Source organism: Phycodurus eques, chromosome 10, assembly GCF_024500275.1.
Source record: "Phycodurus eques isolate BA_2022a chromosome 10, UOR_Pequ_1.1, whole genome shotgun sequence".
In the NCBI taxonomy this organism is placed as follows: Eukaryota; Metazoa; Chordata; class Actinopteri; order Syngnathiformes; family Syngnathidae; genus Phycodurus; species Phycodurus eques.
In genome coordinates this window covers 19110807-19130251 of record NC_084534.1, presented here as the reverse complement: position 1 = coordinate 19130251, position 19445 = coordinate 19110807, and the positions used below count along the sequence as shown (strand labels likewise).

Below are 19445 nucleotides of genomic sequence, written 5' to 3'. Positions count from 1 at the left end.
GAATGGCTGTTTGTTTGTATGTGCCCTGCGATTGGCTGGCAACCAGTTCCTCCTGCCCGATGATAGCTGGGATGGGCTCCAGCACGCTCGCGAACTTCGTGAGGAGAAGCGGCTCAGAAAATGGATGGATAATAATATAAATAAATATACATATAACAATGAAAATAAAATAAGGAATACAAATAAATAAATATAAAAACAATAAGAAATATAAAAACTAAAAACATAAAACTGAAAGAATACAACAAAATAATTGAATAGCAATACATTTAAAAAGTATATACAGTTTAAGCTAAAATAAAAAATATATAAAAAACAAAAGCAAAATGATAAAAAAAAAATATATATATATATTTTGGAAAACAAAGTAAAAAAATGCAGAAATAAATATAAATTAAAATAAATGAAAATATTTAAAAGAATGACCTCAGACAACCTTGTGGACTACAGTCTATGTTACTGAAGTCTTCTATTGTTCTATAAGACTGCATTGTATTGAACCATTTGGCTTGTCTTGTTTTATCTTAACTTACCTTACAATCCTGAGCTTGTATGTGGTGGTATTCCAGAATGTTCTCCTGGCGATCTCCAGATGCTCAGTCCAAGTGAAAATTCCTATCTGGGAACATTTTGCAGTCATCTGCAGGAACCTGATGAACGGCGTGTGACTCCGGCCATCTTCGTTTTGTCATCAGCGACTTGTGCGTTCTGTGCTTTTCCACATAGAGTGCGTGGCGGGGCGCTTCGGAGCCGACTGCCGACGTGAGTGCGAGTGTGAGAATGGCGGCCGCTGTGACAGACAGACGGGACGCTGCAGCTGCGCCGGCGGATGGACGGGAGAACGCTGTCACAAAGGTGAGCGTCGGACCGACGCTTTATTGTATGTCTGTTGCGTGACTTTTTTTAACTGTTACTTGCGCTTCCAGCGTGCGACCCGGGCACGTTTGGACGCGAGTGCAAGGAGACGTGTCAGTGTTTGCACGGGGCGTCGTGCCACCACGTCACAGGCGACTGTCAGTGCCCGCCCGGCTGGAGAGGAAAACACTGTGACAAAGGTACTGCAAATAAACGATTCTCATAGAAACAATGGAATGCAGATGAAACGATGCGACACGACAGATGTTCTGGGGACATTTTCAAGAGGGGAAGTCAAAATAACAACTGCCAAGTGCGAGGACTTAAACCAAATAAAGTTCAGCTGTTCTACAAGGCTTTTCCAGACATTTTTTGTTTTACTTTCTAGCAGCAGCCTGAAGGTTTTGTGCTAACACTTACTTTTATGTCTGGTGTTTTCCCATGTTTAAAGAAAGAAAGAAAAAAACCCATTAATTTGTGAAATTATAAAGTAGATGTATTTGAATTTATGATTAAAAAAATGGGACATAGTACTGTGTTTTTAAAGTTTTAACGTTTTATTAAGAAAGTAAATGTATTCAAAATAAAATAAGAAAAGAACATACAGTATTTTTAATCATATGTTTTAAAGTATGATGTGAATGCAATTCTGTTTTAAAAATAAAAGAATGGAAAAGTTGTATGTATGAATTTTCATGTTTGTATTACGATGCAAACATACTAAAAGTAGTTTAAAATACTGCTAGTATTACTACTACACCACTACAATAACTAGCACTACTATTACTTCTACTACTAATAATAATAATGAAAATTATATATTTTAATATTTTGTTTTTGTTTTATGTTTTGAAATGAGTAAACTAAAATAAAATAAGGAACCTCATATTTTGTCATTTTTATATTTTCAATTTTAAAATAAATATTTTTTTTAAGCAAATAAAAGTCAGGAAAATGACATAATGTGTATAATGTGTCCGTTTGCAGCCTGTCTGCCAGGTTCTTTCGGGCCAGGCTGCATGCGGCGCTGCAGCTGTTCTTTGGGCACTTCCTGCCACCACGTGTCAGGCGAGTGCGGCTGTCCGGCAGGACTCACTGGCAGCGGCTGCGAGAAAAGTGAGTGTTAATTAGCTTCCCCCACCGAAGTAATACGTGACAACCCGTCTTTCCCTCTCAATGTCAGCTTGCTTCCCTGGAACCTTCGGTCCAAACTGCAATGAGGTTTGCCGGTGCTCTCAAACCAACCAACTGTGCCATCCGGTGTCAGGCTCTTGCTACTGTGCGCCGGGCTTCCGCGGGCCCAAATGTGACCAAAGTAGGTCTCCCAGAAAAGCAATACACCACACGGACATCAAAACATAATACAGTGCTACCTCAATTCTCAGGTGACCTTTTTTTATCTTGACTTGCAAGTATGATTTGCAAGTTTCAAAAAAGAAGCTTCAAGATGTTTATTGTTTACGCTCCATTGTGAAGCTTACTGTCAAACTAAACACAAAACAAAGATAATTACCCATTTTGTATTCAACCAAGCCACATAACTTTGCAGATTTAGGAAAGCACGCAAGCTTAATGCTAGAACACAATGCCAAGCACCATAGACGGGCTAACAAAAGTAGCATCGATGGTGCAATAGTAATAGAAGAAATGGATATTTGAACACAAGTGGTGCAGCAACATATGTAGGCAGACACAGCAGTAATCACAGGCATATATCTTTTCATCCTGTAAAAACCCAATTCATGTTACTACAGTTTACTGCGGTTGGAAGTGACAGTCTTCAAGGTCTATTTATTGTTAATATTATACTGCCTCCTGGTGGATAGATTACACACACCAGAAGAAGACACATAAGTAACTATTGAATAAAAACAAAATCATGATGCACAAACTCTTTAATTCTTTACATTCTATTTAATTGTTATTTTCCTGTATGTTTTTAATGTATGTGCTATTTTCCTTGTAAAAAAAAAACATTGCAAACGTTATTTGGGGCAGAATGGAACGGGTTAACGGCATTTCCATTCATGTTTTCTGTTTCCTTGTGTTCAGCATGTGCAGCGGGTCGTTACGGCCCAAACTGCGAGCGGGCGTGCGAGTGCGAAAACGGCGGCGTGTGCGCGCCGTCCGGCGGCGCCTGTGAATGTCCCGCAGGATTTATCGGCGCTCGCTGCAACACCAGTGCGTCCAAAAAAAAACGAAACAACAGGTGATTCATAATTAAGAGATGACGTTTACCTTTTGGTCTCCGTGACGACAGCGTGTCCCGACGGCCGCTACGGAACGGACTGCGCTCAGGTGGCCCCCTGTGAGGACGGAGCCCGAAACCACCCGGTGACCGGTTGCTGCGCGTGCCCGCCCGGGCGAATGGGAGAGCGCTGCGCACACGGTGAGTGAGCGGCCAGGAAAGGGATGAGCGACACCTACATACACAAGCAATCAAAGAAGTCAACCAAATAAAGTATATGTTCATAGAACAAAATACATATAATTTGGGGTATTTCATTTTTTTTCAAGGTAAAAACCGCGAAACAAAAAAAGAGTTCATAAACGATAAATACAAAATAACTAAAAGTAAATTAAATTGAAAAAGTTAATTTCCATTATTTAAAGATTTTTCACTTACAAATTTTATTTACAAAAAAACATTTCATTTCAGTAAAAATAATTAGTTATATATATATATACCCGTGCCTGGGTGGGTGGGCGACCCTAGTGAGGATACGCGGAATGGAAGATGAATGAATGAATATATATATATCCATCCATCCATCCATTTTCTGAGCCGCTTCTCCTCACAAGGGTCGCTGGAGCCTATCCCAGCTGTTATCGGGCAGGAGGCGGGGTAGACCCTGAACTGGTCGCAGGCCAATCGCAGAGCACATACAAACAAACAACCATTCGCACTCACATTCACACCTACGGGCAATTTAGAGTCTCCAATTCATGCATGTTTTTGGGATGTGGGAGGAAAACCCACGCCGGCACGGGGAGAACATGCAAACTCCACACAGGCGGGGCCGGTGATTGAACCAGGGTCCTCAGAACTGTGAGGCTGACGCTCTAACCAGTCGCCCACCGTGCCCCCCCAGCTATCATATATATGGATATATATATATATACTTTTTCTAAATGTTTTAAGCTATTTTTGAAATATATATAATTCAAAGCAAGATTTTAAAACATTAAATAACACAAAGCACAAATATATTTTATATTTTTATATTTAGTATTCTAAAACTTAAAAGGAGTTAAAGAAGTACATGTTCAAGCAGTTAAATATATTGGGAAAAAAAGTCAAAATGGCAGCTTTGTAAAACATGATCCAATAATATTTTATAAATATAAATTAACATTCAATAGATTATTCTACAATTGGATTATTAGCAAAATAAAAAGATTTTATGTACAAAGTTACCAAAACTAATTACCATTAATATCATATAAAAAATTCATGAAACCCCCCCAAAAAATCCTAAAATCTAAAATACATTTGATAAATAAAATAAATTTATCATAATTGCAATTACATACAATATCTAATTATTTTATGAAGACCCCAAAAATCGAATTCATGATTTGGTTTTAAAAATTTACAAAACATTTATTAAAATTGTTTTAGAGATGACACAATAAATTGTATTCCTTTTGGTTATACAAATAATTAAAATATATATATTAAATGAAAATATTGTTTTACAGAGATGAAAAAAATCTATATATTTACAACTATTCTAAACAATAATTAAAATGATATAAAATGTAAATTGTGTTTTACATCAATAATTAAAACAAGTAAGTAACAGGCGGCACCGGCGGCCGACTGGTTAGAGCGTCAGCCTCACAGTTCTGAGGACCCGGGTTCAATCCCCGGCCCCGCCTGTGTGGAGTTTGCATGTTCTCCCCGTGCCTGCGTGGGTTTTCTCCGGGCACTCCGGTTTCCTCCCACATCCCAAAAACATGGATAAATTGGAGACTCTAAATTGCCCGTAGGTGTGACTGTGAGTGCGAATGGTTGTTTGTTTGTATGTATGTGCCCTGCGATTGGCTGGCAACCAGTTCAGGGTGTACCCCGCCTCCTGCCCGATGATAGCTGGGATAGGCTCCAGCACGCCCGCGACCCGAGTGAGGAGAAGCGGCTCAGAAAATGGATGGATGGATGAAGTAAGTAACAATTAAAACAATGAGTCAAAAAAAAATTTCAATTCAGGTGGTTTTGGAACTTTATAAATTTAGAGGTTCTGCTGCTGTTAATAAGTGCACTGATAATGTGTGTGTGTGTGTGTGTGTATGTGCGTATGCGCATGTGCGTGCTTTGTGCTATGTCATCAGGTTGTCCTCCAGGCCGGTTCGGCTCGGGCTGCGTTCGGCGTTGTAACTGCAGTAACGGCGCCACGTGCCACCCGGCAACGGGCAACTGCACGTGCGGCCTGGGATGGACGGGACAACACTGCGACACGGGTAACACGCCGTGCACTCAAAAGCAGTCAGGAGGGAGCCGTCATGTGATTCTTCGTCTTGCGTCCCAGAATGCCCGGCGGGCACATTTGGCGCCGACTGCCGGCTGACGTGCGAGTGCGAAAATAACGGCACGTGTGACCGAGTGAGCGGCGCCTGTCGCTGTGCGCCGGGTTACTACGGTCATGTGTGTGAACACGGTGAGAAAACCACACAATAACATACCACTCGTTGAAATACATTTTAATTTATTGAGAAGTAAGACATACATAATACTTTAAAATAAACATTAAGACTAAAGGCAATGTTTTAAGACCATATCCACAATGAGTTACTCATGGATTCACTTATTTTATGTTTTTAACTATTCCTGTTATTCACAAGAAAAGTAGTTCTTTACATTCTAATTATGTTATTACTGCATGTTTTTGTAAGTTACAATATTATAGCGTGCTATTTTCATATTATCTAATTAATTATATATTACACATTTTTTTTGTTGGATTTTTTTGCAGTGGCTGGAATGGAATAATGGCATTTCCATTCATTACAATGGGGAAAGATGATTTGAGATACGAGTGTACTGTGTTGGCACTACAGTTGTTGAAATGAGTAGCTGTTGTCTCCTGTGTATTGTGTTTGGTAAAAAATATTTTAGTATTTAAGTAATTGATGCTTTGGTGTGTTGTTCCATTGTCATCATCACACTTTTCCGCATTTACTTACACGACACAAACACAAACCCCCCCCCCCAAAAAAGCCATAGAAAAAGCGCAGAGTTCATCTTTTCGATTTTTGCCGATGATGCGTTTAAGGCGTATTTTTCCAGAACATTTCCAAACTTTTGAGAGGGTTTGATTGTATATCGCACTTTTGTCGTTAAACTCCATCCAAAAAGACATGTCACATGTAATGTCGTCATTACACCAAGTGGTAAGAACGAGGCATGTATTGACGGTGGTAGCTAGCGTCTATTGATGACGATGTTGCGGTCCTCAGCGTGTCCGGCGGGTTTGTACGGAGCGCGGTGCCAGCTGCAGTGCGACTGCGCGGCCGGAGCTTTCTGCCAGCCGGCGTCCGGCCGCTGCGTTTGTCCGGTCGGGCGTCACGGCGCTCGGTGCCAGAAAGGTGAGTCTTGTCGCAAAGCGTGACGTGAGCGCTGCCCCCTTGTGGATAATTGATGCTACTGCTCTTGTGTTTGTGGTCAGTGTGTGAAAAAGGGACGTACGGGCGCGGCTGCGCTAACGTGTGTGACTGCGAGCGCGGCGCTCCGTGTGACCAAGTCACGGGAAGATGTCTCTGTGCGCCGGGAAGGACCGGAGACAGATGTGAGCTCGGTGAGACGACCGTTTTTATATTCTCTTCAGCCTGTGTTTCAATTTCCTTTTATTTGCTTCCACTCAACTTTCTGAATTATTTTTGTTTTACAAATATACATTTTTATAAGAATATATATACAAAGCCACCCTAAAAAAGTGTTCAAATATTTACAAACATTTTCAATTGTTAATTTTTTTTATTTTTGACATTGTTTTTAAGATAATTTCACGTTCAGCATTATTTTTTTAAAAGTAGTGCTGTCTTTACAAAGACCAAAAAATAATAAAATAAAATTTTTAAAAAGTCATTCTTTTTTAAATAATCATTTTCAATTCTTATTTGAAAAGATATTTAGTTAAAAATAATTGAGACAGCAAAAAAAGAAAAACATGTCTTTCATTTTAAATAGTATTTCTGGGTGCGTTAGTTTTGTTATGAATATAAAATGTTTCATATTATTTTCAACATTTTCAGTCAGATATTTTCAAACATTTTTTTAACATTTTCTATTTGAAAAGATAACGTATGTGCATAATTTTTATTACCAGTTCTATCACAAATATTAAAAATGTATTTTTAAGACCTGTTTTTTTAGAAAGATAAAAATAATAAGAAAATTCAAAATTTAATTTTCTTTATGCAGCACGGTGGCGACTGGTTAGAGCGTCTGCCTCACAGTTCTGAGGACTGGGGTTCAATCCCCGGCCCCGCCTGTGCGTAGTTTGCATGTTCTCCCCGTACCTGCGTGGGTTTTCTCCGGGCACTCTGGTTTCCTCCCACATCCCAAAAACATGCAAGGTAGGTTGATTGAAGATTCTAAATTGTCCATTAGTGTGACTGTGAGTGCGGATGGTTGGTTGTTTGTATGTGCCCTGCGATTGGCTGCCAACCAGTTCAGGGTGTACCCCGCCTCCTGCCCAATGATAGCTGGGATAGGCTCCAGCACGCCCACGACCCTTGTGAGGAGAAGCGGCTCAGAAGATGGAACATTTTCTTTACCTTAAAAATGAACAAAATGAAATTAAATACATTTCCTTGTTTTTATTTTCAGACATTTTCTTTTTAGCTATCTTGTAATTTTTTTAAAAACAATATTTGTTTTGGCCTTTGGGATGCTTTTTTTTAAAAAAGATATTTTAAATAAAAATAATTTTGTAATTAAAAAGGTTTTAAAATGTTGAGTAAAAAAACATTCACTTCAATTCAAGTAACTATACATGTTTTTGTGTGTCCATAAGGTGTTTGTGTTACAGCATCGGTTCGTATCCAGAAAAAAAACAAAAGTTGACTTGTTAGTGTCTACCAAATTGAAGTGAGTTATTAACTTGTGTGTTGTGTGACAGAGTGCCGAGAGGATCGCTTCGGACCCGACTGCACTCAGAGCTGCGAATGCCAGCACGACGCTCGCTGCAACCCGCGCAACGGCCGCTGCAGCTGCATGCACATGTGGATCGGAGTCTTCTGTCAGGAAGGTGAGCTCACGTCTTCAAAGTTTATTTTCTTCCAATACACACATCCTCACACTTCCCTTATGTATGTGCCTCCTCAGGGGGACCTTCACTCTTTGACCCGGGAAGCTCTACGCATGAAAACTCCTTATAGCGCCCCCTCATGGTGGACTGCAGATGTTTGTTTGGAAGCTGGATGGAAGAGATCCACGTGGAAAGAGACTGATGAGATTCCACTCCAGGAAACGAGCTTTAAGAAGTGGAACAAAAAAAAAAAAACCAAAGCAATAAAAAAAAAAAACTTTTTTTTTTTTTTACTGCACATTGGTATTTTGTTTACTATTTTGCCCTTGAAATAACTTTTGCAACTACTGTAAAAAGATATTTTTTTTGTACTGAAACTTGCTGCCATGTGTTGTCGTTATTTGCAATTACTATGCAACTTTTCACTGCCATCAATGTAAACTGTCCTCATTTTCAAACACTAAAATGTTTTTCTCAGCAGTTCCTATTTTTCAAATTTTGTTATTATATTAGGGTCACACTAAAAACAAAAAAATAGAAAAAAAAAAAAAACTTAAAATTTAATTTTACAAGAATATTTTTTGGGGAAAAAAGTAATTAACAGCTGAAAAAAAAAGCTGCAACATAAATGTCACACGTTTTCAATAGATTGTTGTTGGTTTTTTTTAGTCAACTTTTGTAAAAAGAATGTTACAACAATAAAGTATTTTCTGTGGGGAAGTTTCTTTTTCAACAAGATATTGAGATGAGAAGAATAAAGTATCTTTCTTTGAAAGTTTTACAGAATTTAGCCATTTTTTAGTTATGAAGAATGCATGTTTTTCAGAAACTTACGACAAAGTATTTTTTCATTAAAAATTTTAATAAGATCAATGCACGAGTGAAAAAAAAATCATGAGAATAAATATAATTTTGAAGTCTAAGACAACAGTGAATACGATAAATTATTTTTAATATAAAGTGATATGAAAAGTATATTTATTTTGAAAAAGTAATTATGAGAAAAAATTGCAAGAACTCCTATTTTATGGGAAAAGTACAATATTTTTGTGAAAAACATCACAATCAAGTATTTTTCTTCATGGAAAAATGTAACGAGGAATTTGCAGTTGATTTAAAAAAAAGTTGAGAAAATGAGAAAAAGAAAAGAAAATTGGGGAAAAATAGGTCTTTTTTTTTTAGTCGTAATGACAAAAGTTGTATCCATCACATAAGGCACTGATATGAGAATGTATCATTAAAAAAAGAAGTAATCAGAATACAGTTGTAATTTTTTTTAAAGCAACAGTCCAGAGGTCATAAAATTATGAAAATAATGTTCCCTGAAAAAAGTAATTATGAAAAACGTTTACAAAAGGTCTCTTTTTAATGTTATATTTGCAATTGTCTTACTATGAGAATGGAAAAAAATGAGAATGGATAAAAAAAAAGTGTATTCTGTAATTTAGTCTGTTTTACAGTCAAAAGGTTCTTGGTTTGAATCTCAGCTTTAGTTCTTAACTGAAAAGGAATAGTTATCTTTTGTGACAAGTTACTACCGTAAACGAGAAGTTTTGATGTTAAAAAAACAAAACAAAAGTAATATTAATTTTTTTCTTTTCACACTGTGGCCCAAATTGTAATGACACAGGTGAAAACATTTCACTATGAATTTGTGTGTCCACCTGGTGTTGATTATTGCTGTACAAAGACTCACACAAATTTTTTTTCATTTGCCATTGTTTTTTTTTTTTTTAATGATGATGAAGCTGTACATCCTTGTTTAGAATTCAGATTCAAGCACAGTGCAGTTAGCAACGCCTGCAAAAGAACATAAAAAAAAAAAATATAATAATAATAAAGAAAAGGTAAAGGCGATCACTACTGGAATATAATGTATATATAATATATACACGGGTGTCATTATGTACACGAGATGTTTGTCTCTTTCGGCCGTTTTTCTCCACAATCACAACACAACTGGTAAGTCTTATTGAGGGGGGGGGAGAAACGCAGCCAAGATGATGAAGAATTTTTACAGGCGAAAACAAAAACAGAATCTCTTCTTTTCCGCTTCCATTGCTGATATATGTGACCACCACGATGCGGATGACAGAGTGATACATCTTGTGCGGTGAGGCTCTTTGATGAGTCACTTCCTCCTAAAGCAACTGATTAAGAACACAGCAAACTAAGGGGTGTACACACACACACACACAATTATCACACAAGTCTTCCACTTTTCTGCTCAAAATTAATAGATGCCTTGACTGAGGCTCCACTTGTGCTGAACGGAACTGGGGCTTCCCACATGCTTCGGGGGTCCATTATTTGTTTTGTTTTTTGGGGGTGGGGCTTGGGGGGGTCAGAGCAAGAGTCAGAATCAATTGTAAATGTTCATCTTGTGGTAATGCATGATGATTTATTTTTTTTTTTTTATTAAGTTTGGGTCTTGGATAAAATTGGATTTTTGGTCACAGCACTTCAGTGTAATGTCATTACCAGACATGTGCTGGATTTTCTCAACTGGAAAGAAGATAGTCGCTGAGAAGTTGCTAGATTGCACCCGGCTCGTTAACATTAATTTGCAATATGCAATTGGGTTTTTTGTTTTTATTAAAATGTAATGGTGATAAAGTACTTGGCAGCCAGGATCAGCGACACATGTACCCTTTTTGAATTCCATTTCCTGTTTTTCCTCAACACTGGCATTGTTAGAGGTATCTTAGGCTTGAATTTTTAAAAAAAATCCTCCTCACACACTCATGCTTCAGCACACGACCCCCCACCACCAAAATAAAAAAAAAAACATCTGCTGGCTTCCCTGAGCTGCTGCCACAAAAATAAAAAAAAAATAAAAAAATCCCTGCCTCATAAAGACTGTTGCCGTAGCAACTTGTTTATGCCGATGTCACACACGTAACTAAAAACTAGATATGCATGATAGATCTTAAATGGCCCCAGTGTACCCTACTGGACATCCTCCTGTTCTTCACGATACTGCATATGCATGCATAGCGAACACGTTGTACAATGGTTTTCGTAAATTTTTCAAATTGGGAAAAATGTCAAAATAGACGTGAGATAATATTTTTGGCCCATTTTGAGATCTGAAGTACAGTATTGGAAACAAATCATTGCAATCTGAATACATTTTATGATATGTATTGTACACGCGGAAACAACGTCTTGTCAGTGGACTTAAGCCGATGTATCCCGCTGGTGGGCCACAATAAGGCAAAACACTCAAACAAAATCTCAGGACAAGAAAACAAAAGCAAAGACGGTCACTTTCTATAGGTAATACTAACACTGAAGACACATGTGCAAACATCCTTTGACGGTCAGCCAACATGGTTGCAAGGTTAAAGTTAAAAACACAAGCACGCCACCACCCTTTGATGCCAAACAGGAGCCAACGTTAACATTAAAGCTAAAGACACAGGCACGTTTAACACCCTCTGATGCCAAACAAGGCCAAACATGGCCGCTTCCTCTAGCTAACTTCAAGCTAAAGAAACAGATGCGTCAACACCCTCTGACGGTGCGTCAAGATACCGGTTTCCTTTAACTAACATTCAAGCTTACGTTAAAGCTAAAGAAACAGGTGTACCAACACCCTCTGATGCAGCTCTTTCCAGCTAATGCTAATGCTAAACACACAGGCATGTTAACCTCTGATGCAAAACAAGAGCCAAGATGGCAGCTTCTCTAGCTAACGTTAAAGCTAAAGCCGGCTGCTTCCTTGATCTAAATGTTATCGCTAAAGCTAACATCAAACCTAAAGATGTAGGCATGTTAACATCCTGTGATGGAAACAAGAGCCAACATGGCTACTTCCTCTAGCTAATATTAAAGCTAACATTAATACTAGAGCTAAAGCTAAAGTTCATGTTAAAGCTAACAATACGAAAGATGGGGGCATGTTAACAACCTCTGACGGCAAACATGGCCACTTCTTCTCGTTAATGTTTATGGTGATGGCTGCTTAAAAAAAGAGCTAAAAAAGTTAAAGCTAAAGTTAACATTAAAAACTAAAGACAAAAAGCATATTATCCCCTTCTGATAGCGAACAAGCGTCAACAGGTCTGCTTCCTCTAGCTAACCTTAAATCTAAAGACGAAGGCATATAAACTGGTGCAAACGATGCATATGAGAATGATGGAGGAGCCTCAGGGGGCTTAAAAAAAAAAAGGCACCAGGAGTGTGGTGCATGAGAATAAAATAAAAAAAAAATAAATGATAATGATGGAGGGCGTCAGGATGAGAGACCTACCAGGAGGCAACTTCTTCTTCTTGTCTAGTGCAATGTGTGTGGGCTAAGAATGTGGTAAGGTGGCGACACCGACCATACTAAAGTGCAGATTTTTGTCGGACAACGACAGAAACAAAGACGACGTGGAGGATAACACACACGTATGACCGTCCACTTGCTCCGCGTGGCCAAGTAACATCTAACAACCCAAGCCAGCGTGTGCTTATTATTATGTTTTTCACTCGTTTTCCTATTGAACGTCTGATTTGCAAACCTCTCAAGACGCTTGAGCGAGGGAGCCCCCCGGTGGCCATTTGGTGTGACCACACTCATGCACCAGGAGGGTTGAGGGAGGGTTAGGAGGGGCTGGGGGGTCTCGCTCAGTAGAAGCTCAAGCAAACGGAGGATCAGGCAAAAAGGCGGGATGCGCTGCGGCTACCGGGCGTTAAGAGCGGTAGTCTTTTTTACTGTACGGCTTGTTTCCCAGGATGCTGTCCACCTCGTGTGTGATGGACGACGACAGCTTCGGGAGAACCTGAGGAGGAACATGAGGAAGAACATTTACTCCACCACCGTTTGGACCACTAGAGATCACTGGTCAAAATCCTCAGCTCATTTTTATGCATAAATCTGAGCGATAAAATCTCAATTTGCCTCATCCCCAACAAAAATGACACATTTTAATTGATATTTACCCTCTTCGCTTATAGAAAAAGCAATTAACAATGACATTATTCCAAACATGTCTTTACTTTTTATGAACATGTTTTTTTTCCTGTGCATTAACTTAGGTGATGGTGCATGTCTTTTTTTTCTTCTTAAAGAAAGCAGTTTTTTTTCAATAAAGATAATGTGAAATACAGTGTAGAATTGTGAATGTGGTTTAAAAAAAAAAAAAAAAACATAAAAAAAAGTTTTGTGTGTTCTCATGGAAAAACTTTGACTTGAAAAACCTTTGAACTGTAGTGTATGTAAACACATTGGCGACATTGTTTTGTGGCTTGGAAGCAAATACCTCGAGTCAAAAGTTATCAAAAACATGTCGGGAAATTACACAATGTATAAAGGGCACGAAAGCCAAAGTAAAAGCAAATTACACTTGTGTGGTAAACGACCATTCACTTATTATTTTAGTCCAATATGCATGAAATATGTTGGGATTTATAGCATTTCATTACACCATTATATGTGTCAAAAGACATTAAACATGGAATCTGAATTAAATTGAAATATAACACGATTAAAAAATTATATACAATGGACACCTGCATTGTCACAGTTCGGCACCTGTGGATTCACCTATTTGTGTTTTTTTTCCAAATATTTTTCAATTCACTCTAATGCAATATGTAATCGAGGAAGAGGATGCACCACCCATTGGAAACATCCATATCAGCAGGAGGGGGAAGTGGCCTTAAGTCCCCCCCCCCACTCCGTGGCAAGTGGTGTGATCCTTTGTTGACCTTATTAGGAGGCTGCAGTGGTGCAGAAAGGTGACAGAGAGGCTCATGTGTTCCGAGGAGAGAAGCAGCACGAGCCTCCTGGACACTCCCAACGCATGCGCACAACACCCACCCACCCACACACACTTTTCATGGAACATATATGGACACACACATGCACCCATATAAACGCTTATACTAAAAACACGCACACACACATAAAGCTCACCTGAATGGCTCCAATGTTCTCCATGAGCTGGTCGGTGTTGGACGCCCCTAAAAGGACAGAGCTCACCCCCTCGTTACGAAGACACCACGCTGTAGGAGACCAGTGGACAGTGATGACACCACTGACACGCACTCAAACACCAGCACACACACACACACACACACACACCATCGTAGTGCCTGTCACTGAACCCTAGTGGTGGGGGGGAGTGTCGAAAAGTTTAATAATGGCGACCTTTAAAAGTAAAAATTCCTCTTCTCTGAGCATTTTCATACAAGTCATTGGCCATTTCGACATACATACATTCTACTTGGAAAATATGTTTGTTGTGCTGCCCATATTGTACTAAGCAGCCAGGACAGTGGAGATTGTTTCCGACAATATCATAGGTTTCATGCCTTCTTCTATGGTCTTCACGTTTCCTCTTTTTCATCTTCCAACATACAAACAAACAAACACACACACACACAAAAAGCAAAACTTGTGTGGAGTTATGCTACTCATGTTATGTACATTCTACTTGTGAAATTCGTTTGATGCACTGCTCATAATGTCGCTGTTGGGCAGAATCCCCGCATCTCCAAAGCCACTACTTTTCAGGAAAAAATAAAAATAAAATAAAACAGCATCTTGCTTGAATTATCAAACACCTCACAGTTAGTTGGTGCGATACCCTATATTGTTATCATATATATAATACAGAAATGAAACGTCGTGGCTGACCAGTTCCTTCTGCATCGACTCATTACAGCAGTCCATTTTGAACAAAACCGGCTCACTCAAATGTATCGACCATATTTCACTCGTTTTCATCCGAAAAACATCCAGTGTGTCAATCTTGAGACGACATAATGTTCTTGTGGAGTCAAAAAGAGGTGAAGTTATATGACACTTCTCAGATAGTTGAAGTCCCCAAAAGAGCTAATAGATTTGTTCTACAGTTACAGTGTATTCAACATTTAATATTGGTTAATCATTTGTAAAAATAACAGGCCACATGGGGACTAACTATTAGTATAGATTTGTGAAAAAATATGAAATTGACCATAGTTGGACATTTCTGTCCAACAGCAATGATATTGTGTCGATATGTTTGTACCACTTGCATCAGCCACACCAAATTTGTTGTATGATTTCTAATGTTTTCCTCTTTTCCATGACTGGTAGATTTCATAGAAACGTCATCGTTCACACACTTGAAAATACGGCGGCTTCCTTATAGGCTGGACTGCAACGTAGAACTTATTTTTAGCTGCTTGCCAGTTGTTTTATTAAACTCTTGCTTTAATAAAACGTTTAAAACAATCGCAACTACTGTGCTAAATAGACGACTCATCTCCATCTTGATAAATCATGTGAGGTTTACATAGATCTCCTCATGTCACATGTATGTAAAATAGCGGTTCTGATTGAATGCAGTGGCCCATGTAAACACCGGATGGGAATAGATCACATCACATGTAAATGTTTGACCCGAGAGCTTCAATCGGAATGAAAAAATTCTGCATGTAAACCCGGCTAGGGATGAGCAAATACCCTGTCTCTTTTTTCATGTATAAATGAAGCTGTTAGTCACACAATGCAACTTGTAAGAATCTTAGAGGATAAAGACTACCGTTGCAAAACAAAGTGAGGATTACAAATTAGTGTTGAGGGAAGAGGCCAGTGATGAGTCTTGGGATTGAGGAGCTGATGCGGGAGCACTCCAGACTGCAGCCCAAAGAAGCGGGGTGTGCAGGAAGTCACTGTTGTAGAGTTTATATTTAATAGTGGAGTGTCACAGTGATATAGATGATCACCTGGAGGACATAAATCGCCGCAGGCTTCCCCACTAGGAGTGCCCAGAGGATTTATGGTAATTGGGATAGACGAGTGTGTGTGTTAATGGGCCGTGAAAGCTAATCCATAAACGCCGTCTTCCCGCCAGCATGAAAAATCTGCGTCACGATAAGAGTGTGAAGTCCAATGTTGACTAGCCGTGAGGCTTTAACAGCCCACGTCGGAGCGCAGCCTGTTTTGGCTTTTCGTTCTATTTTTTTTTTTTTTTTTTTTTTTGCAGTGTGTCATTTTTCCTGGGGAATCAATAAGGATCCAGTGGTGGGATTTATGTGCAGCATGCCACCCCGCTGAGGACTCCAGAAACTGTTAATGCATGTTAACACCAAGCAATACCGCGTGACTTTGGATCTATATGAACACGTCACGGAGGCGCTTCCATGCCATACGTTGATAGTTACAGCACTTCTAATGTATTGAGAGGAAGGTTTAAGATCTTTCAAGTGGCTATTCCTGCTAATACAGAGAGATGTCTGTAGTTACTGTTAACGTCACTGACAAAAAGAATATATACAGGATGTCCACAAAGACCATTAACAAATTATAACATTCAACACTGCTTGTTAAAAAACGTCTGTATAGTTTTGCCAGTCATCCAGGTCAGGTAATCCGCAAAGGCTGAATCGAGGAAAATGGACCCTGCTTGTTTGGTGTTTTTACTTGTTTTCCAAACAATGTTTACTAAATGACTGAAGCTATTACAGTATTTTATTTGGCTAACAATATGTGTATTTGAGGTACCCAGCTGCTAAAAAGGGCTACTCCTCAAGAAAAGGCAGCGGTGGTAAATTGAAACGAAATTGGATATGCAGACTCAGTGAGACTGCAGAATAAGTAGAAAAGACATCCACTGTCACGTCCGTCAATTTGTGCCTGCCTCAAGAGATGATCATTTATAAAATAATACATCAAATAAATGTGAACATTTTTAATGAAATGAGATTCGTTTTTGTAATCGATTTATGAAATCCTAAAGAGACATCATGCACACCCTGATTATATTATTTATACGCGGTCGTAGGTTTACGATATAGTTTACTAAACTAACACAGGAATAAAGTGAAGGCTCGAGCAACTATTTATTTTTGGTCTATTAACGATTAACCCTACCTTAGCCTTAAAATATAAAAATAATAGAAAAAACATCACACAGAGGGGACAACACGGACAACATGATGACCTCGGCCCGTCTGAGCCAGAGAGGACGGACAGACAGACAGAAAGAGAGAGAGCAGCAGAATGCATCTGCGTACCGATGGCGAGTTGGGGCAGAGTGCAGCCCAGCCGCTCCGCGATCGCCTGCAGCTCTTTCAACTTCGCCTGCTGACGCCGACCCTCCTCGCTCAAGATCTTGTCCTTCAACCACTGGTAACCCTGTCGAAAACACAGCACACCTGCTCAAAAACACCGCCCTGCTCACACCGTGGCCGCCTCGCCTCCTGTGTAACCAGGGCCTGTTTTTAAACACGTGACTCTGTCTCCTCCTGCCTACACTTCACTTGGTAAAATACTTTCTTTTCCAAACCCTAAACTTAGCTTTGAAACCAATCCCCCTTAACCACGAACCGATCATAAAATAGTTCAGTTCCTGACTTTAGGCTTACCATAACTTCAAACTGTAATCTTGGTTTTAGAGCACTACTTGAACCTAACACTAGTTTCCCTCTGAACCTGACTCTCAAACCTAATATTAAACACTTACCCTGGCTATCCCGAACTAACTTGAAGCCCTAAACCTGACTTCCAACTCTAAATTCAAATCCAAGGCTTTATATGAAACCTTAAAGCCACCTTGACTGCTGAACCTGACTTCCAATCTTCATCGCAGCTTCAAACCCCAACCCAAACTCTTTACCATAAACCTAGCATCTAATCCGAACTGGAAACCCTAACCTGGATTTGAAACCACATTCCTGAATTGAAAATAACTCTATATTCTCCCTGAACCTGATTCACAACCCTAACCATAACTTCAAACCCCAACCCTGTCTCTTTAACCAAACCCTAACTTGAACCTAACCCTATATTCACTCTGAACCTGACATGACCTCTCTTGAAATCTTAACCCCAATTTTCATCACTAACTTAAAACCCTGAACCTGACTCCCAAAGGCAACCCTATCCTCAAACACGATACATGACTTGAAAACTGAAGCCGATTCACAATCTTCAAACCCTAACTCTAGCGTCAAAACCTAACACTGGTGCCAAACCATAACATAAAATCCTTCAGCTCAACCCTCACTTGAAACCCTGAACCTGACTCCTCAAAGGTTGAATCGACGGAACTGAATTTGTTCTTGTTAAAGACGTTTCACCTTTAATCTGAAAGGCTTCTTCAGTCCTACATTTTTAGGTGTGGATTTAGAACTAAAGAAGCCTTTTGGATTAAAGGTGAAATGTCTTAAACAAGAACTATTCCATTTTCCTCAAATCAACCTTTGTGGATTACCATGACCTGGATGACTGAGAAAGACATTGTCTGAAGCTGATTACTAAACTCTAACTTCAGATTCTAACCCGGGCTCGACATCCTGAACCTGATTCCTAAACCTCAACTTTAAACCGTGGCATGAAACCCTGAACCTGACTTCCAATCCTAAGCCTTGCAAAGAGCATAATTAACTATAAAATGAAAGGCTTAAGCTCAGCCTTGAACTGAACCCTGTCAATCGTAACCGTTGCTTGAATCCCTGAATCTGATGAATGATGACTAAACCCTTTACTTTTGAATTCTAACCATCTTGCAACCCTGAACCTGACTGAAACCTTGACTCAAAAGACTAGACTCCAATGTTGGCGTGAAAACCTGCACCTGCCTTCCAATTCCAACTACAACCCAAGCCCTAACTTGAAACTCTAGTTGTCAAACCCTAACGTGAATCCCTAACTTGTACCACACCCTAACTCCCCACCCAAACCCTCACAAACGTTGAAACTGACTCCCAACCCTAACCCTGTCTTGAAACCCTACCTCTAAATAAAAAGACTAAAGTGGACCCCCACTATTTGCAAGGGCTAGGGACCAGGTCCGAATGCAAATAGCGAAAATCCGTGAATAGTTGACGCCCATTATAACTGTATTGAAAAAATATTTTTCTTTACCCCCTAAAATTCTTGAATAAGCAGCCATATACCACCAATAAGCGTTTTCGGGGTTGGTTACACCCCCATCCCCAAAAATAAAAAATTAGAAAAAAAACCAACAACAACAACAAAATCGGCAAACAAATGAATCCGTGGGTGCTGAACCGCGAATATGCGGGGTCCACTGTAATTCTGACTTCCAAACCTATTCCTTAAAACCTTGAAGGAAAAAGATCAATAACCAATGCAAAATCCTACAAAATACCATGGCCACTGGGATCTTACAAGAAAGACAAATAAAACTATTCAGATTAATATGAATAACACTACTACAAATATTCACTGAGCCAAGCATGAAGACGCACATTCCACACAGGAAATGAAACTGCACAACATCGAAATGCGTGAGGGACAGCCACTGAGGAAACATGCCACACAGGGAACACCGCTGCACTGTACTAATGTGAAGTCACAATGAACAAACAAACTGCAAGGACCGACAACGGGAGACG

At 39.4% G+C, this 19445-nt stretch overlaps 2 protein-coding genes across 10 annotated transcripts in view; one reads left to right on the top strand and one right to left on the bottom strand.

Moving 5' to 3' along the window:
• megf6b (multiple EGF-like-domains 6b) overlaps positions 1-8571 on the top strand; it is a gene marked incomplete at its 5' end in the record, with an annotated part of 62634 nt that extends 54063 nt beyond the window's left edge. Inside the window, 12 exon segments of the mRNA XM_061687747.1 lie at positions 727-855; positions 927-1055; positions 1843-1971; positions 2039-2170; positions 2908-3036; positions 3116-3244; positions 5188-5316; positions 5385-5513; positions 6313-6441; positions 6522-6650; positions 7977-8105; positions 8183-8571. Coding sequence (XP_061543731.1) covers positions 727-855; positions 927-1055; positions 1843-1971; positions 2039-2170; positions 2908-3036; positions 3116-3244; positions 5188-5316; positions 5385-5513; positions 6313-6441; positions 6522-6650; positions 7977-8105; positions 8183-8235 — 1475 coding nt within the window.
• Positions 8572-9833: 1262 nt separating this feature from the next.
• kcnab2a (potassium voltage-gated channel subfamily A regulatory beta subunit 2a) overlaps positions 9834-19445 on the bottom strand; it is a 92458-nt gene continuing 82846 nt past the window's right edge. For 5 of the 9 annotated variants that reach the window (XM_061687572.1, XM_061687566.1, XM_061687571.1 and 2 more), the window contains one exon: positions 16058-17220. In XM_061687572.1, the coding sequence (XP_061543556.1) occupies positions 16885-17220 (336 nt within the window). In that variant the 3' untranslated portion in view covers positions 16058-16884. Of the gene's footprint in view, positions 12875-14010; positions 14100-16057; positions 17221-19445 lie in introns of those variants that run through there. The other 4 variants (XM_061687573.1, XM_061687570.1, XM_061687568.1 and 1 more) reach the window with 2 other exon arrangements.